Source organism: Pollicipes pollicipes, unplaced genomic scaffold (assembly GCF_011947565.3).
Source record: "Pollicipes pollicipes isolate AB1234 unplaced genomic scaffold, Ppol_2.1 Scaffold_1600;HRSCAF=1878_pilon_pilon_pilon, whole genome shotgun sequence".
Taxonomy (NCBI): domain Eukaryota; kingdom Metazoa; phylum Arthropoda; class Thecostraca; order Pollicipedomorpha; family Pollicipedidae; genus Pollicipes; species Pollicipes pollicipes.
Genome location: NW_023595962.1, coordinates 17,365,844 through 17,384,787, shown reverse-complemented (window position 1 = coordinate 17,384,787; position 18,944 = coordinate 17,365,844). Strand labels below are relative to the sequence as shown.

At 56.0% G+C, this 18,944-nt stretch overlaps 2 protein-coding genes across 2 annotated transcripts; both read left to right on the top strand.

Moving 5' to 3' along the window:
- The first annotated feature begins 623 nt into the window (after positions 1-623).
- On the top strand, positions 624-4,610 carry LOC119110571 (cilia- and flagella-associated protein 300). Its single transcript, XM_037234485.1, has 4 exons — positions 624-709; positions 2,783-2,864; positions 3,272-3,344; positions 4,429-4,610. Exons 1-4 carry the CDS (start codon positions 624-626, stop codon positions 4,608-4,610), a joined length of 423 nt encoding a protein of 140 aa, XP_037090380.1.
- Positions 4,611-12,675: 8,065 nt separating this feature from the next.
- Positions 12,676-18,225, top strand: Sirt1 (NAD-dependent protein deacetylase sirtuin-1; the record flags this gene model as incomplete). The annotated part of the gene is given in 6 exon segments (XM_037214552.1): positions 12,676-12,762; positions 15,255-15,382; positions 15,978-16,131; positions 16,618-16,739; positions 17,526-17,648; positions 18,133-18,225. Coding segments are annotated over 5 exon segments (618 nt in total), but the record flags the coding sequence as incomplete, so codon positions are not given.
- Positions 18,226-18,944: the final 719 nt, after the last annotated feature.

Here is an 18,944-nt window from a genome sequence, read left to right as displayed (position 1 = left end):
CAGAATGTCGGGTAAGTCACGTCTCGAAATGTCGATGTGATAACGGGTTGACCACTCAACAGCAAAGAAGTACTCATGCTGGATCCGTAGTCGTCGTAAGCTGCGGGTACGCTTTGACTGTTGACACAGCCGACTGGCCCAACAGTGGCAAGACGAGAAACCTGCACCATTATTTGTTTCAAATGTCACGCGCGTACACCCGGGCGTTTGAGGGCAAGCCAAGTTCAGTGTCCCCCTTCATGCTGAGTTTGGCGGGAAGCCGAAAGCGAGTATCAAAAAACCAGAAGTACGTTTTGTTTTTGCATGCATGTAATTTAAGTGCATATTATGCGAGTAAACAAATGAGATGTGGGTCACTTGCTCCCGGTCCCCCTTCCCACTAGTGCATCATTCGTCAGGAGGCGGGGTCAGGAGGAAGACAGCTTCCACGCATTACAATCGGCTGACTGCGTGTTCCATACACATTATGATGGTGGTTTGAAGCTTTTGCGCATGTCGACGGCCTATGGTCACGCAGCGTCGACTCCATGCTCACTCACATGGGACTTGCTTCTGCAGGTGAGCGGCACATACCTGGCGGGGGGCTGCAGCCAGACTTGGCTGGGAGCAGCTCGGACGCAGCTATGGAGGCGTTTCGCTTCAAACACATTAATAACAAGGAGTGGAACTTTCTGAAGAACAAAAACATCACAGAAGGTTTGATGAAATGGTAAGCAATGTGTTGTTGTTTGGGACGCGTGATGGAAGAGGACTTGTGTTTGCCAGCAAGTCGTTTACATTAGTTTTAGTGCGTGAGTAGTTATGAGCTGCCTGATGATCAGCTTCGGCGTTTTTGCATGAATCACTGCAATAATTCTACGAAGTTTTGGCTTTAGGTTTAGTTTGAAAGGATTTGGGTCGTGCTCCAAATTCGATCACTTACATTGCTACTCTGAAACATGGGACGACTTTCTGTTCTTCCGCGTCTGTTGGGGGATATAAAAAGTTTTTGAATCGGACCGTCCCTGAAAGAGAATAAAAATTTTTGAACCATCTTCAAAGTGTCCCTATCTTTTAATCCGCTCCGATGACTCGATATTTGAGGGGACGTTGCCAGGGACGTCTGCAGCGCTCGGTGGAGTTGCCAGGGACGTCTCCAGCGCTCGGTTGAGTTGCTAGGGACGTATCCAGCGCTCGGTGGAGTTACCAGGGACGTTTCCAGCGCTCGGTGGAGTTGCTAGGGACGTCTCCAGTGCCCAGTGGAGCGGAACTCCGGGCAGCAGCGGCGTAGCCAAAGGGGAGCTCTTGGGGCCATGCCTCTCGGAAGGATGGCGGCCTGTTGAGGCCGGAAATCTCAGTACTCTTGACAGTTACAAGACGCGTGTAGGCCTCCTAAAGCTTTTTTAAGAATGACATGAAAAATTGAAAAAGGGACGCGGCGACGCATGCATTTTCCCCAATCCGAAAAGCACCCTAAGTAATGAAAAGGGATCCGTTGGCTGGCAGGACGCGCCATGACCCCGTTTGGCCCTCTTTTGAGCGCAATTCTGGCCACGCCCCTGTCTGGTGGCCGATAATTATATTGTCATCACGGTTTCGTCCCCGGATTATCAGCCTCGAAATCATCTGAACTCCAGCCATGGGTGGAGAATTAACCAGCTCCCGTCGACGTTGCCCCAGTTGTAACGGCTTGCCGCAAGGTGCTCACTCGGGCTGCTCGGCTGTGCTGTCTTGTTTTGCTATCCTCCAGCGTCGACCCGAGCCGTGGATGGAGCGTTGGCTCTCTTTTGGGCGGGCCTACTATTTCTCTCATATTTTCCCCTGTTCTCCATTCGCAGCACACCTCATCAGGGACCGAAAAAATACACATTTGAAGAACTTCGTCCCTCCCACATTACTTGTATCAACCTGAACCCCCAGCGCCAGACGCTGTTCGTATCTGCGAGCTCAGATATAGCGACGCATAATTGGCACTGATCCAAACAACCACACAGACGATCGGCTGCAGCCATGCGCCGCCCGACGCCCGATGCTCTGTCCGTTACCGGACAGCCGAGACCGGCGGGAAGGGCGGTCACCCTCGTCCCGCCCGCTGTGCGACGTGGCTTGTTTTGCCTGTCGAATCATGGGGTTGTCCGACTGAGGCGCTTCCGCACGGTATGCACTGCGCTTTTGCACGTACGTTCAAGGCCGCCGGAGCCTGGCCGGCACAAGACATGTTCTCCTCCACGCGGCGAAGACGACCAGGCCGGGTCCAAGACTATCGTCGCGCGGGGGGGGGGGGGGGGAACAGTTGCCGAACGGAACGCATGGCGGTAGTCACGTCAGATGGCCTGAAGCATTGAAAAAGCAGCCTGTCCGTATTGCCGGGGGCTCCCACCGACAGGCATGCCGTACCAGTTCTGCCGTTGGTGTCCTCCCGCTGTATCCGTGCGTTGTGTTGGGAAGCTATGCCTCCGCTAGCGCCGTGGATTCGGTGTGTAAATTGTAACCAGCTGCCGCTGTAGAAACGTATTGAATGCTAGTTCCAGCTTTGGCAGTGGCCAGTGCCCGTCGGGCTGCCTCTGATCGAGCGATCAAGCGTCTGATCAAGCGATCGGGTGTCTGATCAAGCGATCAAGTGTCTGGTCAAGCGATCAAGTGTCTGGTGAAGCGATCAGGTGTCTTATCAAGCGATCAAGTGTCTGATCAAGAGATCAGGTGTCCTATCAAGCGATCAGATGTCTGGTGTCTGATCGAGCGACACATCGGACGGACAGTGTGTGACCAATGGCAGCGCCGACCGTTCCGCCTTATTCCGCAGGTCGATGCTGGGCAGGATATCAGTGCAGGCGTACTGTTACGACAAGCACCTCGGCGTCCACGAAGCGAAGGACTGGGTGAAGGTGAGAGAGGCTTGCTCGCTCCAGGGACAAGTCGGTATTGGGGCTGTGACTAAAAAAGCAGCCGAGTTATCAGTCAAGAGTCCATGGTCGCTATGCCAGTAAACGGGGATCCAGGCCACAGGCCTCGTGCTGTTTTGTGGGACGAGGTGTTTCCCCGCCCGTCGGCCTCTGTGCCTCTGTGCGTCAGTAACGCTCCCTGGACATGCGCGAGCCCCGGACGCGTTTGTCTCGTTCGAGCTCGGCGAGCTGCGCTCTCGCAACGGTGAAGATCAGCGTTTCCGGCTGAGGCGGGGCAACGACACAAGGGCGCACGGTCACGGCCATTGCTTGTTGGCTGCGCTGCCCTCTTCCTACATTACCTCGTGTCACGCTATCTTTCGCATTATTATACACATTCTGTCCCTCAGGAGTTCTTGGCGGATACGGAAGTCTTGTCGACCCTGAAGGTCCTCAGCAGTTCGGGGAGCTGGTGTGTGTTGGGTGAGTCAGGGCTGCGTTAGAGCCGTGGGCTGAAGATCGCCTTCAAAGGCAGGGCGTTCCCACGCTGCCGTTTTCAGTGGTGTGTCTGTTGTCGACGCCACAGGGTCGGGCCTGTCGTGTTCGTCCAGAGAGGGCCCGGGTCCCAGCCTCCAATGTCTTCCGTACGGAATGAGAGCCCCCTCCCCCCCCCCCCCCCCTGATCGGAATCGCCGCCTGGCGTCCGTGTCTGGCCGCGCGCACCGTCTGTGCTGGTGATCGGGGTGATCGCCGTTTTGTGTGTCATGTGATGACGGTCGCAATGTCGCAATGTCGCAGCGGTCAGGTGCGTAACACTACGGTCCGACGGGACAGTGCCGTCATGCCGTAATGTCCAGGGTCATCATATGACGGGACATCAGCCCGCCACGGCACCCTCTTAACTTTGCGCTGTCTGAGAAGAGGTCAGGCTTCCACTCGTCCCCCATGACCCTGCAGGAACAGTTGGAAAACAGTTTAAGCTATCCATTTGGAAATTTTCGATGCTTTCTGGTGTATGTATTCACGTACACTACAACATTTCTCAGTCCAGATCATTTCAAATCAGGGACCTAGGACAGCTTGAATCTGAATATGCGGGTCCTAAACGTTGATGCAATTGAGATATTCCGGCAATGTATCATCGTGCGGTCTTGCTGCGGTCTTCATAATTGATCTATCTAACTGGGTCACTTCCTGACCTTCCAGCGTGTTATGGTCATGAGTGGTCCTTGTCACAACCCCGTCGTCAGCCATGACCCTGGTGACCTTCACTTCATCAGGGTAATATATCGGAGTTATATTGATTTCGTACTTAGTGACATCGTTTGTTCCCATGCAAGTGCCATGCCGTTCAAAAGGCATGACAGGCCACGAACCTAAGCTAACCGGGAAGTCTGCACTCTGAAACATGATGAAGTCTGCTCTTTGAAACATGATGAAGTCTGCACTCTGAAACATGATCAAGTCTGCTCTTTGAAACATGACGCACCATTGACAATGTGTGTCCGCTTCGTTTTCCACTAAGCTGACTTCTGAACCTCGTGACCTGACCTCTGGACCTCGGTAGGAGCGCCCGCCGAGGCGGTGTCGGTCGAGGAGGTGCCCTGCACCGAGACCTCGCTGGCCATGTTCGACAAGCTGATCGACAGCGGCGTCGTCAGGGAGGACGGCACCATCAGGAAGTGTATGGAGGTCTGGGTAGGCGATGTGGTGCTGGCGGATGAGCTCCGCAAGGTGCGTATCTCCTGAAGTATACACAGACCAAGTATTCTTCTGAGTAATATATTGCACGATACAGTGTTCGTGTCTGAGAATGATTGTGAGGGAACGTGACACCTATCTTGCCGAACTCTGAGTGCACCCAGATATCTCTAGATTAGGCGCGTACGATGGTCATCGCATGATCTTTTGCTTGGCAATTGTTTACCTCCTCGACGGTTGATATTTTTTCATGAGCCAATGATCTTTGAGGGATTTTCTCATCAGTCTCCCTGGTCCCCACCATCTGAACCAATTTCTTCCGCAAGACCTAGCGCGGTTTCATTCACCTTCGGCTAAGCCAGTTGCTCACTTCAGTGGGCAGTTTGATTTGTGGCTGAAATGTAACTGCAATAAATCATATGTCAGATCGAAATGTGTCGTTGGTGGTTTCATTACGATCCAGAGTAATTTCATGGCACCAACGCTGCCCGTGACCGTGACCTCGGACCGCTGACGGCTGACCGTGACCGTGACCGTGACCTCTGACCGTGACCGTGACCTCTGACCGCTGGCGGCTGCCCGTGACCGTGACCTCTGACCGCTGACGGCTGACCGTGACCGTGACCGTGACCTCTGACCGCTGACGGCTGACCGTGACCGCTAACCGTGACCTCCGGTCGAGGTCAGAGGCCGCCGGCCTAGGTCAGGGGCCGCCGACACAGCGAGCTGGGAGCCGACGCGCCGGCGCTGGCGGGCGGCCTGTGCCTCACCGGCCGGCGGCGGCGGCAGCTGCTGGCAGGCGAGGAGTCCGACTACGACGGCGTGTTCGCGGCGGACGAGCGACGCCAGTTTCTGTACCGGCTGCTGGCGCACCTGGCGCTGGGCGGCCGCTGGTGCCAGTACGAGGACAGCGTGCAGCCCTACCTCGACGCGACGCGACTCATCTACAAGGAGCTAGTCAGGTGGGCGACCGCGCTGTGCGCCAGCGGGCACCGACAGGGAACACCCCCTGGCGGCGGTGCGCCAGCAGCCCGACAGGAACACCCTCCGGTGGCTGGTGCAATGTGACTGTGCACTACAGTCGGTGCAGTCGCCACAGTCACTGCAGTCTACTAGTCGCTACAGTCTACTACGGTCACTACAGTCTACTAGTCATTAGTCTACTCGTCCCTACAGACTTCTAGTCACAACAGCCCACTGCAGTTTACCAGTCGTTACAGTCACTACAGTTCACCACAGTCACTACATGTGGATGTAGTTAGTGTCGGATACTTTATCGACATGCACACTCGGGGTGTGGAGCGCAGAAGGGTGCAGTTCCTTCGGGGGCCGCCCGCTCCAGGCGCGTCAGCGGTGGTCCCGCCACCTCGCCGCTCCCGGGCCACCGGCTGCGGCCGGCCCTGACCGGCGCTGTGTCGCCGCAGCGTCTGCAAGTCGGCCGACTCCGCCGGCCTGACCGTCATCAGTCACGTGCTCAAGGTCACGGCCAGGTCCGCCGACGGCGGCGACCTGGTGCCGCGCGACCCGGGGCATCCGCAGAACTTCCTCTACCTGCTGGTGGACCCGCTCAAGAGGATCGTCACCACCTTCTACCACCAGTTCGGCGCCATGGTGGCCGAGAACTAGTCCAGCTCCCTGCTAGTGACAGTGCTCGGCAGGCGTGCTGGCGTCTCCCAATCATCTTTGTGAGATGTTGTCGTTGCGTTCCTCGTTTCGCTTTGTTTTTTTTCGCGTGGCAAGGAGACCTAAGGCCCGCAGAGGAAGGGAGGGGCTGGGAATGAGGCCTGGCCCAGCTCTTACCGTGCGGCACCGCAGAGGACACGACACGGCTGATGGTCCGCGACCCGAGACACCGGACTGACCCGAGCTCAGCCTGAGGTCGCCGGCCCGCTCACCGCGATCCGCGAGAGGAGTCCAGCGCTGGCGGCGGTCGACCACACGGGAGTCCGGCCGCGGCCGGTCGTCTTGCTGTCCGCTGGCCCGCGGCGACCCCTGTCGACCTCGTCAACACCGGCTTCGTCAGCGGCGACTACAGCGGGTGTGTGCTGGGTGGTGGGCAGGTCGCCGACGAAGGACGCCCGGCCCGCCCGCCGCCGCTCAGCAGAGCGCCGGCAGAACGACGCTGGAGGCGCGCGGGTCAGCAGCGACGTCCGGGGAGCGGCGGCGGCGGCTTGGCCCGCACCTCCTGCCTGCCGCCGCCCAGCAGAGCGCCGGCAGCACGACGGTGAAGGCACGCGGGGTCAGCAGCGACGTCCGGGAGATCGGCGGCGGCGGCGGCTTGGCCCGCACCTCCTGCCCGCCGCCGCTCAGCAGAGCGCCGGTAGCACGACGGTGAAGGCACGCGGGGTCAGCAGCGACGTCCGGGAGAGCGGCGGCGGCGGCTTGGCCCGCACCTCCCGCTCGGCATCGCTCCGGCCTTGGCGAGTGAGGGTGGCACAGTTGTGTGCCCCGCTGGTCGTGTGCGCGGTCCGTGACCCTGTTGCCCGGCTGTTGTGACTGGTGCTGGACGTGTTGTGACCGGCGCTGAGTGCGCGTGCTTTACTGAATGTGCCGCTGTGCTGGTCGGCGTCAGTCAGCACGCGCTCACTTGATGCCATCTTGAGAGATTGGAGGCGAAGTGGCCAGTTGGGGTGCAGTTTTCGGCCTTGCATCGCCATAACATAACCTGATATTGTGCTGCTAGTGTACTGTTGCACTGCTCCGCTGACAGTCCTGACATCTGTGACCAAACCGAGCAGTACGCAGTTGACAAGTACACTTGGCTCACGTTTGATCGGTTTTGTTCGTGCAAAATGCCAGGGACTGCTCTCCTCACAGTGTATCCAGGTGTCTCACAGGGGCAGAGAGTGCGCTTGCTCGTGATTAATGTCGAGCGGCTGGCGGCATCAGCTGCGGGGTGTTGGTGATCAGCTGACATAGGCACACCCAGCGGCCGGCCGCGGGCGATCAGTGACGTCACGGGTCAAGCAGCCGTTCGGCCGGGAGCTGGCGAACTGTCTGAACTAGGGGATGTCCCGGCGCCTGTACACAAAGCGGCGTCCGGTCCAGGCTCGCGCCGTCTGGGCCCGGCGGACCGCCACGCGAGCGCGCGCAAAATGGCCGCCCTCTGCTGGCGGCAGCTTCGTGAAGTGGGTGCCGGCGAATGGACGGACGCTCTCCCAGAGCGTCATGGGGTAACAGTTTTCGAAAGGTGGCGCAGACATCGACCCCTGTGGGCTGCGATGCAATGTCGGGCCAAACGGGTGAAGTTGTTGCAGCAACGGCCCGCTCAGCTACGTGGACAAGCCAACACTCAACAAGCCACGTCACTGAGCGGGAACAGCGCCATCAATGCATTCCCAAGCTGTAAGATATGTGCCGTCTAGGTTTTGATCGTGTGAATTTCATGAAATTGGAAGTCTACGAATAAGAAAATTCACCCAGCAACGTACTTTCGTATTCAGTTGTGAGGGGGAGCCCCCCAATTTTGATTGGAAAGTTGGCTAAATCCGGTGAGAAACCTGTTTGCCGGCTTATTTCGGGGCTGGGCTGCGTCATTTTTTACTTCTCTGCCCCCCCCCCCCCCCCCTCCCAGCCCCACACTAATTTTGCGAAATCAGCCTCTGGTTCAAACCTTATCACAACTGAAAGGTCGGGCTAGCTCGACTCGGGATGGCCAGACATTGTAGAGGTCACCAGAATGGCTCGACTCCGGACGACCAGACGTTGTAAAAGTCACCGGAATGGCTCATCTCCGGACGACCAGACGCAAGTCACCAGAATGGTTCGACCCCGGACGACCACACGTAAAAGTCACCAGAATCGCTCGACTCCGGACGACCAGACGTAAAAGTCTCCAGAATGATACGACTCCGGACGACCAGACTCGACTCCAGGCGTTATAAGGGTCACCAGAATGGTGGTAATCCACTTCAGGGTGGGTCAAGACTAGCTGTCCCGAAAGCCGGTTTGGAGTGCAGTTCCTGTGGTTAGCAACTAAGTTCATTTTTCAGCAAAATGTCGCCGACGCTACCTCCCGGCAAGGACTCTGTAGAACATGAACCGCCAAGGCCAAGACCTTCATTTTTTTTTTTGCATTTTGTAAAGATGCTATACACTTAGGTGCCAAAACATCTAGCACCGCGCTCATAACAGATCAGAGATTATTCCGGAAAAAAATAATCGAACAAAAATTTCATCCTGAAGTCCCAGTCGTGACGCGCAGCCTTGGCAAGGGGGGGGGGAGGTGCACGGGGTCGACGAAGTGCCCCCTGATAGTGAACAGGACCCCGCACAAAAACATTGCCAGCTGCGGCCCAGTTCATATGAGAGCACGCTTTTCATTGATATGTTTTCATTTTTTCCTTCTAGCGCTGAACTAGAAGCTAGAAGCTACCGCGAGATAAATTCTGACTGAATTTTATATTCAATAAATTGAAGAAAGCATGCGTAAAAACGACTAAATGAAATAAAAACGCCGGTGCCATCCATTTTTCAGTGGCTCATCGCATTCGTTCTAAACCGGCAGAACTCAGAAGCTGCGTCATAATTTTTATCTGGGTTCTACAGAGATATCAGGGACCCCGCAAACGCGGATTGCATATCAAAATGGGCAACAGTTTGCACGAACGTGGCCAAGCTATGTTTGCCTGGAAGTGTTCAACATTTCGTCAGAATCGATAAGTGGCAAGAATCACGCACGTAGTTTTGAACATGCACGCTCGCAATTCTTGACAAACCTTAGCGAATCTCAAAACATCCACGCCAGGCGTGGCAGCGTCCGCAGGCCGCGCGGCGTCGGCCCTGCGGCTAACACTAAGCCGTGTTCATTGGGCGGACGAAAATGATGACGCATTTAAAAGAGGTACCTTTGAAGCTTCAGGACATCAAATGTCACGTTTAGAAGGTAGTCTGGGCGTAAATTTTACCGGTGCGAATTTTAGATTGATGTTACGAACGGCCTTGGTATTTACAGCATCGCGAAGTGATGCTGGAATCTGGTGGTGAAATTGGAAGGGCCAATGGGTATCTCTATTTTTCGTGTTGCGTGTTCATCTATCAGGAGGACAACCTCAAGGTTGTAAAAAGAAAATCCCAGTCTTTGAACAGTGCGCATTAATTTTGAGACATTCGGAGACATTATTTCATGACGGTCGTTCTCGCGCGCGGCGCGTGGCGTTGCTTGCAGTGGCCAACACCGGTTTTCTGGAAGCTGCAACCCAGACCGTCGCCGTCCTTGCTCCCGAGATTCGGGCGCACAGGCTCAAATGTTTCGAAGTAATTTGTTTCACTATTCAATGCTGCAAACAAAAAACTAACGTCAGGCAAACGCGGGATAGACTTGTTCGTTTTTAAACTCACGTCGATCCATTATTTTCGACACTAGTAAGAGTCTTATTTCTTTCCGGGCAAGGGGGCCTGTTGAGTAGAATACTAGGAGGCACATTTTCGCCCCCGGTCAGGAGCTTAAGGGCCATTCCGTTCCACCGCAGGGTGTCTTTCGGCTGCCATTCTGGCAACAGGGGCGGGATCTCCTCGCCGATCCGGAGGTCCTTGGGGAGAGTTATCATATCACATCGGTCCCATCCTGGCACAGAAGGCCTTCTGGTCCGCACAGTTGGCCCCGGATCGAGCAGAAACTCCCATTGACGCAAACACCCCTGATCGTTGCAGGTGGTCCAATAATCGGCGCATAGACTCCAGTTTCGCCGTACGGGACCATACTGGAATTGGGCTGGAGGGCCCACCGTTCGGTAGTGGGATCTCTGAGTGGCACAGGAACCTCCCATTGTCTCCATGTGAGCACTCACCATGCGTCATAATATGTCCTTTCATTGTCAGAGGGCTGCGACCAACGCAAGAGGTCCTCTGTCATTTGGGGTCCCGTCCCGTCCCTGTTGAGCAAATGTTCCCCTGACCGACTCGAGGGCCGTTATTGACACAGAACACCCTGTTAGGCACTGGAGCCCTGACCGATACGGGAGCTCCGCATTGTTGCGGGACCCCAACCAATGTAAATCGCGGGTGAGGCCTTTTCCCTGCTTTTGAAATGGGCCCCAAGAGATTAGACCGACACGGAGCCGACTGTTCGGTGCTGGTGTCCGTGGCCGAGATCAAATGCCCTGTATCAGGGCTCCCAAATCGGTACAAGAGACCCTCTGACTTTTGAGATGGCGACCCCACGGGCGGGAGTACTAAATGTGACCTACAACCAGCTCTTCGGACCGCTTAGCCCTCCAACAGGGGCCCATGATCTTTGCTCCCGGGGGTCCCTGTCCCCTCTTCGGACTTTCTTAAGACAAAGCCTGTGACCGACTCGGGACCACTCGCTGACACATGACCCCTGTTAGGCACTGTGGGCCCCTGACTGACGCAGGGGCCCCAAACATTGTTTCAGAGGCCCAAACCGATGCAAGTCGTGGCCTTCGGCCTTGCTCCTGCTTGGGATATGGGCCCCCAGCGTTCAGACTGACGGGAACCCGACTGTTCGGTGCTTGTGGTCTCTGGCCGACCGAGACACCGGCATTGTCTAAGGGGTCCTCAAACGGTGCGAGAGGACCTCGAGACTGATGTTTTTGGTCGCGATCCTACGGGCCGGGATTCTTTATGTGATCTACAGTCTGTCCTTCAGGCCCTTATGTCCTCCAACCGAGCCCTTGATCGTTGGTTCCACTGGGCCGCCCAGGCCCATCTTCGGGCCTCATCGAATACCTGCCCTTGGTCGTCTCGGGCACGTTGTGAATACAGAACCCTCTGTTTGGCATTGCGCGCCCGTAACAGATACAGGCGCGCCGACCAGTCGCTGTCCCCGGTTTTTTTGGCTGATTAGGAAGTGGACCCTTTGGCCCTTATCGACAAGGAGCTGACTGTGGGATAATGGTGGTGCCTGACCGACATGTAGGCACATACCGATTCAGGGGGTCCCCGATCGGCGCAAAGGGCCGTCTGACTGTCATTTGAGGGCCCGTCCGTGAAGGTTGAGACCCTGAAAAAGACCCGAACAACACTTCGTGTCCTTAAGACCTTCAATCGGGCCCTTGGTCGTTGGTCCCGGTGGGCCCCCAGGCATTTCGAGCCTCTTTGAACATTGCATCTGGCCCACTCGGGCACATTGCCAGCACAGGGCCCCTGTTAGGCGCTATGGGACCCCTGACAGACGCTGGGGCCCCGAACAATGTAAATCGCTGTCTCCTGCTTTGTCCCTGATTGGAGAATGGTCCCCAGGCCTATGCCGACACGGGACCGACTATGCGTAATTGTCGGTGTCTGACTGACATATGGGCCGTTATCGACTCAGCGGGCCCCGTATCAGCTCGCATGCCCTCTGGATGGCATTGAAATACCCAGCCCTGAAGGCCGGGCCCTGAATGCGACTTCGGGTGCGGTCGGCCTTTCGGGCTCTTAATCATAGGTCCCGAGGAGCCCACAGTGCGGATCATCTCCAAAAGCTTCGATAACAATCGATTCCATCAGGCCGCAACAGAGTCACGTCTCTGAGGTGGAATCGCAATCAACCGGGAGTTGCTTGGCGATGCTCGGTCAGGGCAGGAATGCAGGCGTTGTATTGCGAGTTGGTGTCGAAATAGTTTCGATAATCCAAAATCACGTGCAAATCCTGTCAGCAATCCCTTTCGAGGTACTAAACAGCTGTAAGGATTCCATGAAGCCGCCCAGGATTCCCGCAGGTACTACGCGCACCGAATGTGGTGCAGTGTAGTGGCAGTCGGTAGAAGCTGTTAGTGCGACCAGGGGCGTCTACCAGCTCATATAATCTCCCGACTTTGCAATTGGTATTAGAATGCAGTTCGGTTGGGCTGTCAGAAAATTTTATTTTTTCACAATTGCACGATATTAAACTAAGAAGCAATCTCTTTTTGTGTGAAAACACATACAGCGCACCTTCACGCGATGTACTTACGCTGAGCTCCGCAGTATGTCGTACCTTCCAGGCTGCCGTCATTTTGTTACCAGATAAGACATTTGTGACTCGGGTAAACGCCTCGGTTTCCGCATTCTTGAGAAACCGTAAACGCCGCAATAGCCTCTTTTGCGTTGGGAGGGGTATGTGCATGCGACTATTCAACACATACAGGTATGCAAATGCATATATTCTGTATTTCCGCGTGTTAACATTCCCGGTTGCTCAGAATCAACGCGCTTTTCTGTGCTTCTCTTTGCTCCGTTGTTAGGCTCCCCCCATAGGAGTTCTGTCAATGTACAGGTGAATATAATACGTTGAAACATAGATAACGCTGTATAGTACTTTGGGCAGCATCTTGTAGATGAATAAATGTGTCATATTTAACAGATGTAGGTTAGAGACAGCTTTGTGGCAACTATGTCTTTGCATTTACAACTTAATTCCAATGCTCAGAGTTTGGTTGCACAGTTGGCATCAGTTGTAGCTTATGTCAGTTATTCAGTGTGTGGTGTTGGGTGTAGGTATGCTTTGCTACCTAATGTTAGAAAAAATAATTGTACACCATTTGTCATGTTTAAGGCGGAACATATTGTAAATAATCTCAAAACAAGCAGAATCAGCCTCCTACCTTCAAATTTTAATAACTACGAGAGTGAGCTCCCAGGCACCGAACGCACCCCACCGCCTCGACTCCCCAGCGCCGTTTCTGTGTTGTTGTTGCGTAATTACAATATTTCTGCTTATCAAGAACCATAAAAAGTGTAGCGGACTGAGGTAACAGTAATAATGCAATGAAAAATGTTTCTTATCGTGTCTAGGTATGTTAATGAAACAGACAGGCCACAATAGTCCAGAACATAGCCTGAACTAGCCTAACCAGACCTAACCTAACATAACTGAACTGAACCTAACCTAGCCTGACAACCTAACCTAACCCCCCACCCTAACCTATCTCCTTCAACCCAGTGTCCCACTGGCATCCATGCTCCCTGCCATATATATGTACTGTATTAAGAAGTTTTGTTTAGCCACCATATTCTCATTTTGCTCTTCATTCCCACCCAAAAATGTCATATTTCCCCACCATGCTGACCAAACTACAAACAATTTGGAAGACTGGTTGGATATGCAAGAAACACATTTTATTGGATTCTTGTTACCTTGGCCTCATGCATTTTTATGGTTCTTGATGCATTGTAATGTTCTGATCATGCAATAATAGTACGCATAGGAATGGCGCCAGGGTCGTGGTTGCTGCATGTTTGCGCTTGGGTGTTTGTTCACTATGGTAGTTATCTAAGTTCCAAGATAAGAGTTTAGATGACCTGTTTTACAATTAATCATGATGTGTTCTGCCTTAAAAATGACGGTTGATGTACAAAGCCCTTTCTTAACATGAGGTAGCAACGTATACCCTGACCAGTGTTGCAAGGCCCTCAGGCAGTGATATTGCAAACAGATTTTTCACAGGCAGAGAATTGAAAAATCTCCTAGCCTTATAAGCCTATAGTTGCTATGGGCCACCAGGAATGATGTGGTAGGTCTTGTGTAATGAAGTATCCTCAGTGGTTCTTCAAACATGATTCTTGTCTGATGCGCAATTTTTGTTATCCACATTTTTTGTGTTGATGTAATCCGTATATATTGTTTGATAGGTCTCTCTTTCAATTAGGAGCAGTAAAGAGGCCAGCATTCACATTCATATTCACAAGAAAAGTTTGTGGAAATGCAATTACAGCATGTGGTAAATGTAGCTAAATTTTTTAATAGTTGTTCGGCTGAGTCCTGCATTCTCTTAAAAAGTAACCACACTAGGACAAATTTTGCTGCTACCACTGGTCAGACCCAGCATTCCAAAATTTATCCAGTAGGGTGTGCAGGAAGTGAATGTGAAGTAATGCCGCAAAAGTCCCAGCTCCACGGTGCCCCCCTCCCCAGTGCCCCTAGTGCCCCCAGTGCCCCCTCCCAGAATCCCCCCTCTCAGGCATGCAATTTGTTGGCACTTATTCATTGCCCTTTGACCCAGAACCAAGACATGTGACCTGCCCAGCCTGATTGTCAAGCCTGAGGTGTTTAGATACTGGGTTGACAGCCACCAGGTTTGATGCTGATTGGTTGATTTTGAGCAAGGGGAGGGGCAGTAGGCAGTGAGCCCTAAGCTGGGGTGTATAGCATGAAAAATATCACATCAATATCACTCAAATCGCTGAATATTTTAACACTTGAATATTTGAACACTGGATGGGGCCCATACGCCTGCACCACGGTCTACTCTAGAATAAAACACACATGTATGTCAAGCATAGCAGCAGCAATATACATCCCAGCAAAGATTTAAATGCACACATGTTGTAAATCCAAGCACTCTGTGCTTGGTGCACATTCACCACAAATTTCAGCATATTGAGAGCCAATGTTTGAATGAAATATCATGTTGACAAAACTACCTCAGTTTTTGTCTAGAACATGATGCTATAATCTGGTCTAGATTGGAACTGGTTCAGTATTTTGGGTGTGGCCCATCTGGTGGGGCAGAGCTGTTATCAATGCCTGCCCCATGCTAACAGTATCCCTCCTGACCTGGTGTGAACTCAGGCTGCTGAGCGCCAAAAGTGCTGACACTCCCTGATTTTGGCTGGGTGATGCAACTTTTGACATGGAGCCAGGTTTAAACAACACGCTTTGTGGCTTCCCGGTGAAGGGCCTCCCAGCTGAGCCGCACCCCTCCCCTGACCTGATCTGTGGAGGCTCTGATGGGTGTACTGTCCAGTGACGCCTGTACGTGTCCTCAGCTATGGCTTCGCTGACGTCAGAGATCGGCCTAGACGCGATGGCAGAGCCCCGGCCCACGGCCCCGGCATCCGAGCTGCAGCTGGAGCTGCCGGCTGCACCCGCCGGCCCAGAGCAGCCCCTGTCGCAGGTCAGTGGGAGCTGGCCAGCGTGCTGTCCTGGTGCGCCGCACCAGATGGTCACCGCAAGCTGGGCTGTTTGTCGCACAGGGCTTGTGCAGCTGGTGGTCTGTGCAGACAGAAAGCAGGACACAACCTACGTAGCGGTGGTAAGGGGTGCATGGTCTGTTATTCAGGTTAATGGGTATAAATTTTCACAGAAAGTTTGAGGCACCCTTGTTCACCATCCCCTCTTCAGCTCGGTTGCACTTTCTAACCTTTGCTGTTCCCCCCAGCCTTGTGCTCCTCTGTGTTGCTGTTCCCCCAGTCTCATGCTCCTCTGTGCACCCCTTACCTCTGCTGTGCCCGCCTTTCTGACCTTTGCTGTTCCCCCAGCCTTGTGCCCCTCTGTGTTGCTGTTCCCCCCAGCCTCGTGTTCCTCTGTGCACCTCTAACCTCTGCTGTGCCCGCCTTTTGGCTCCGCGGCCGTCCCTGATGCCCCCAGTCTCTGAACTGGCTGTCGAGTCCATGCTGCACCGGTGCCACCGTCGGACTTCTCTCCGATCTTCGCACGACCGGTCGGGCCCGTCCTAACCTCTGACCTCTGACCTTTGTGCCGTGCCCCAGTCGGCCGACCCGTCGTCGCCCAGTGACACCAGCGACCGGGGCACGTCGGGCCCCGAACGGCGCGACTCCAACTCGGACTCCGACTCGGACTCGGGCGACAGCGACGTCAGCGACGTCAGCAACATCAGCGGGCTCAACTGGAAGCCCAACGCAGGTGGGAGGCGTTGAGACTTCGGAGAGCGGACCGCGGCTGCTGGGTGCTGTGTCAGCGCTGCGCTGCCTTTGGAACGCTGGCGCGGCTTGGTGACGTCACTTGAGCTGTACCGGTCACCGATACCTGTGGAGGCGCGCAGCGGGTACCGCCGTCGCCAAGAACAACCGGTGACCAGTGACGTCACCCGGCTGCCTGAATCCGTGTTGTGATACCGCCCGGCACGTGGTCTGTGCGGACAAGGGTGACCAGTGACGTCACCGGTCGCTGTCGGCCGTTTGGCCTCACGCTGAGTTGCTGTCTGCCGTGCGGTTGGAGGGGGCGCCGGCTGCCAGCGACGTCAGCGGGCGGGCTTGTTCGCCGTCCTCTGTTGTGTCGAATCGCCGCCCGATGCACCGTTGCGTGCGCACTACCAGTGACGTCACGGGTCGGTGTGACAGTGCGCGCGGCGGCGGGGTCCATCACTGACGGCACCGTCGCTGCTGCCAGGTCCGATCTGCTGGGTGCAGGAGCAGATCGGCTCGGGCACCGACCCGCGCGAGGTGCTGCTGGCGCTGCGACCCGGCCTCAAGCACATCCCCGCCCACATCGACGACATCACGCTCTGGAAGGTACCGGTCCGCGACCGCCGGCCGGGCTCGGGGAGGGCACAGACGGCGCCGACTGCTGCCTGACACCGGCGGCGGGGATACCTGGGCGGTGGGAGGGGGGGGGGGGGGGGGGGAGGTATTATTTTTGACAGTGGGTGCGGCTGTTAGATGTTATGTAAATCGATTCGGAACTGGAGGTCTTTTGCAGTTGGCAAGTTCTTGTCATATTGCACGTAAAGGTGGTCGAACCAAACGCTTAATGCCCTGACGGAAGACGATGCGGCGCGAACTACCGGTCGCTAGGATGTGTGCTCAAATGGACTCCAAACGTTTTCAATGAGATTGACCTCTTCTCGCGGCGTTGTCTTCCCGTCACCTTGTAGGCGCGGCGTGTCCATTGTCACACCTTAATGTGGCAGCATGTCGTGGACGTCGTGCGCGTCTTGGAGCCGCCCGCCCTATCTCTGAGCCGGCCGCCCTGTCTCTGAGCTGTCCGCCGTGTCTCTGAGCCACCTGCCCTGTATCTGAGCTGCCTGCCCTATCTCTGAGCCGCCTGCCCTATCTCTGAGCCACCTGTCGCGTCTCCGAGTTACCTGCCTTGTCTCGGAGCCGCCTGCCATGTCTCCGAGCCGCCTGTCCTGTCTGAGGCACCTGCCCTGTCTCCGAGCTGCCTGTCGTGTCTCGGAGCCGCCTGTCCTGTCCAAGGCACCTGTCCTGTCTCCGAGCTGCCTGCCCTGTCTCTGGGACGCCTGCGGTGTCTCTGAGCCGCCTGTGACGTGCCTGACCGCCGCCGCCGCCGCCGGGCAGATCGTGATCGAGATCCTGAGCGAGCCGCCGCGCCGCGAGAAGCTGCGCCACGTCAACACGCTGAGTGACGTCACGCGGCTGATCCGCGGCGCGCGCAACATCATCGTCCTCACCGGCGCCGGGGTCAGTCTCTGACGTTACACGCGGAGGCAGTGACGTCAGATGGGCGGCTAGCTATGTTGCGTATGTGTTGCAAGAGTTCAGAAGTGTGGCGGCGTGTGATGTCATACATGTTGAGTTGACGCCAGACATTTGGTGTTTAGTGATGTCACGCATGTGTCGGTGACGCCCTAACTGGTGTAATAATGCGTTACGTGAATGGTAATGATGAAAGCATAAACATTGCTTACTAAAATCGTACTAAATATGGCGTTGGTAATATACTTCATCAGGTCACTTAACCTAAGGCGCAGAGAGGGGCGCCTTCCGACGAGGTGCAAAGCCGCGCGCTGAAGAGCGTGACGCCTGTGAGCGCCACCAGATGGCGTCGGTCGTCGATCTCCGTGTCAGCCTGTGGATGTGTGTACGGGTTTGTCTCCGGGCCGGGCTGTGCGGCGCGCGGCCGGCCGGCGTCTGACGGCCGCCGCCGACGCCGCCTCGCCGGCAGGTGTCCGTGTCGTGCGGTATCCCCGACTTCCGGTCCCGCGACGGCATCTACGCTCGGCTGGCGGTCGACTTCCCCGACCTGCCCGACCCGCAGGTCAGTGGTGCTGGCCCCGGGGTCAGCGGGGTCGGCGAGGGGCTGACCCCGGGTCAGACTGGACGCGGGCCGGTCGGCGGCTGGTGGGGTACTCCGGTCGGCGGCTTGTGGGGTTCTCCGGTCGGCAGGTGGTGGGGTACTCGGTGGTGGCGGGGTTCTCCGGTCGGCAGGTGGGGGTACTCCGGTCGGCGGCTGGTGGGGTTCTCCGGTCGGCAGGTGGCGGGGTTCTCCGGTCGGCAGGTGGCGGGGTTCTCCGGTCGGCGGGTGGTGGGGTCTCGGTCGGTGGCGGGGTACTCCGGTCGGCAGGTGGCGGGGTTCTCCGGTCGGCAGGTGGCGGGGTTCTCCGGTCGGCAGGTGGCAGGTGGCGGGGTTCTCCGGTCGGCAGGTGGCGGGGTTCTCCGGTCGGCAGGTGGCGGGGTTCTCCGGTCGGCAGGTGGCGGGGTACTCCGGTCGGCAGGTGGCGGGGTTCTCTGGTCGGCAGGTTGGCGGGGTACTCCGGTCGGAATGTGGCGGGGTACTCCGGGCGCAGGTGGCGTTGTACTCCTTCGGCGGCTTGTGGGTTCTCCGGTCGGCAGGTGGCGGGGTTCTCCAGTAGGCGGGTGGCGGGGTTTTCCTCCGGTCGACAAGGTGGCGGGGTTCTCCGGTCGTCAGTGGCGGGGTTTCTCCGGTCGGCAGGTGGTGGGGTATCTCCGCTCGCAGGTGGTGGGTACTCCGGCCGG

Excerpts from the sequence above, each read along its gene's own strand:
- LOC119110571 (XM_037234485.1), top strand. The coding sequence starts at position 624 with ATGGAGGCGTTTCGCTTCAAACACATTAATAACAAGGAGTGGAACTTT. Across the intron at positions 710-2,782 it reads ACAGAAGGTTTGATGAAATG|GTCGATGCTGGGCAGGATAT; the intron begins GTAAGCAATGTG and ends CTTATTCCGCAG. Across the intron at positions 2,865-3,271 it reads AAGCGAAGGACTGGGTGAAG|GAGTTCTTGGCGGATACGGA; the intron begins GTGAGAGAGGCT and ends TCTGTCCCTCAG.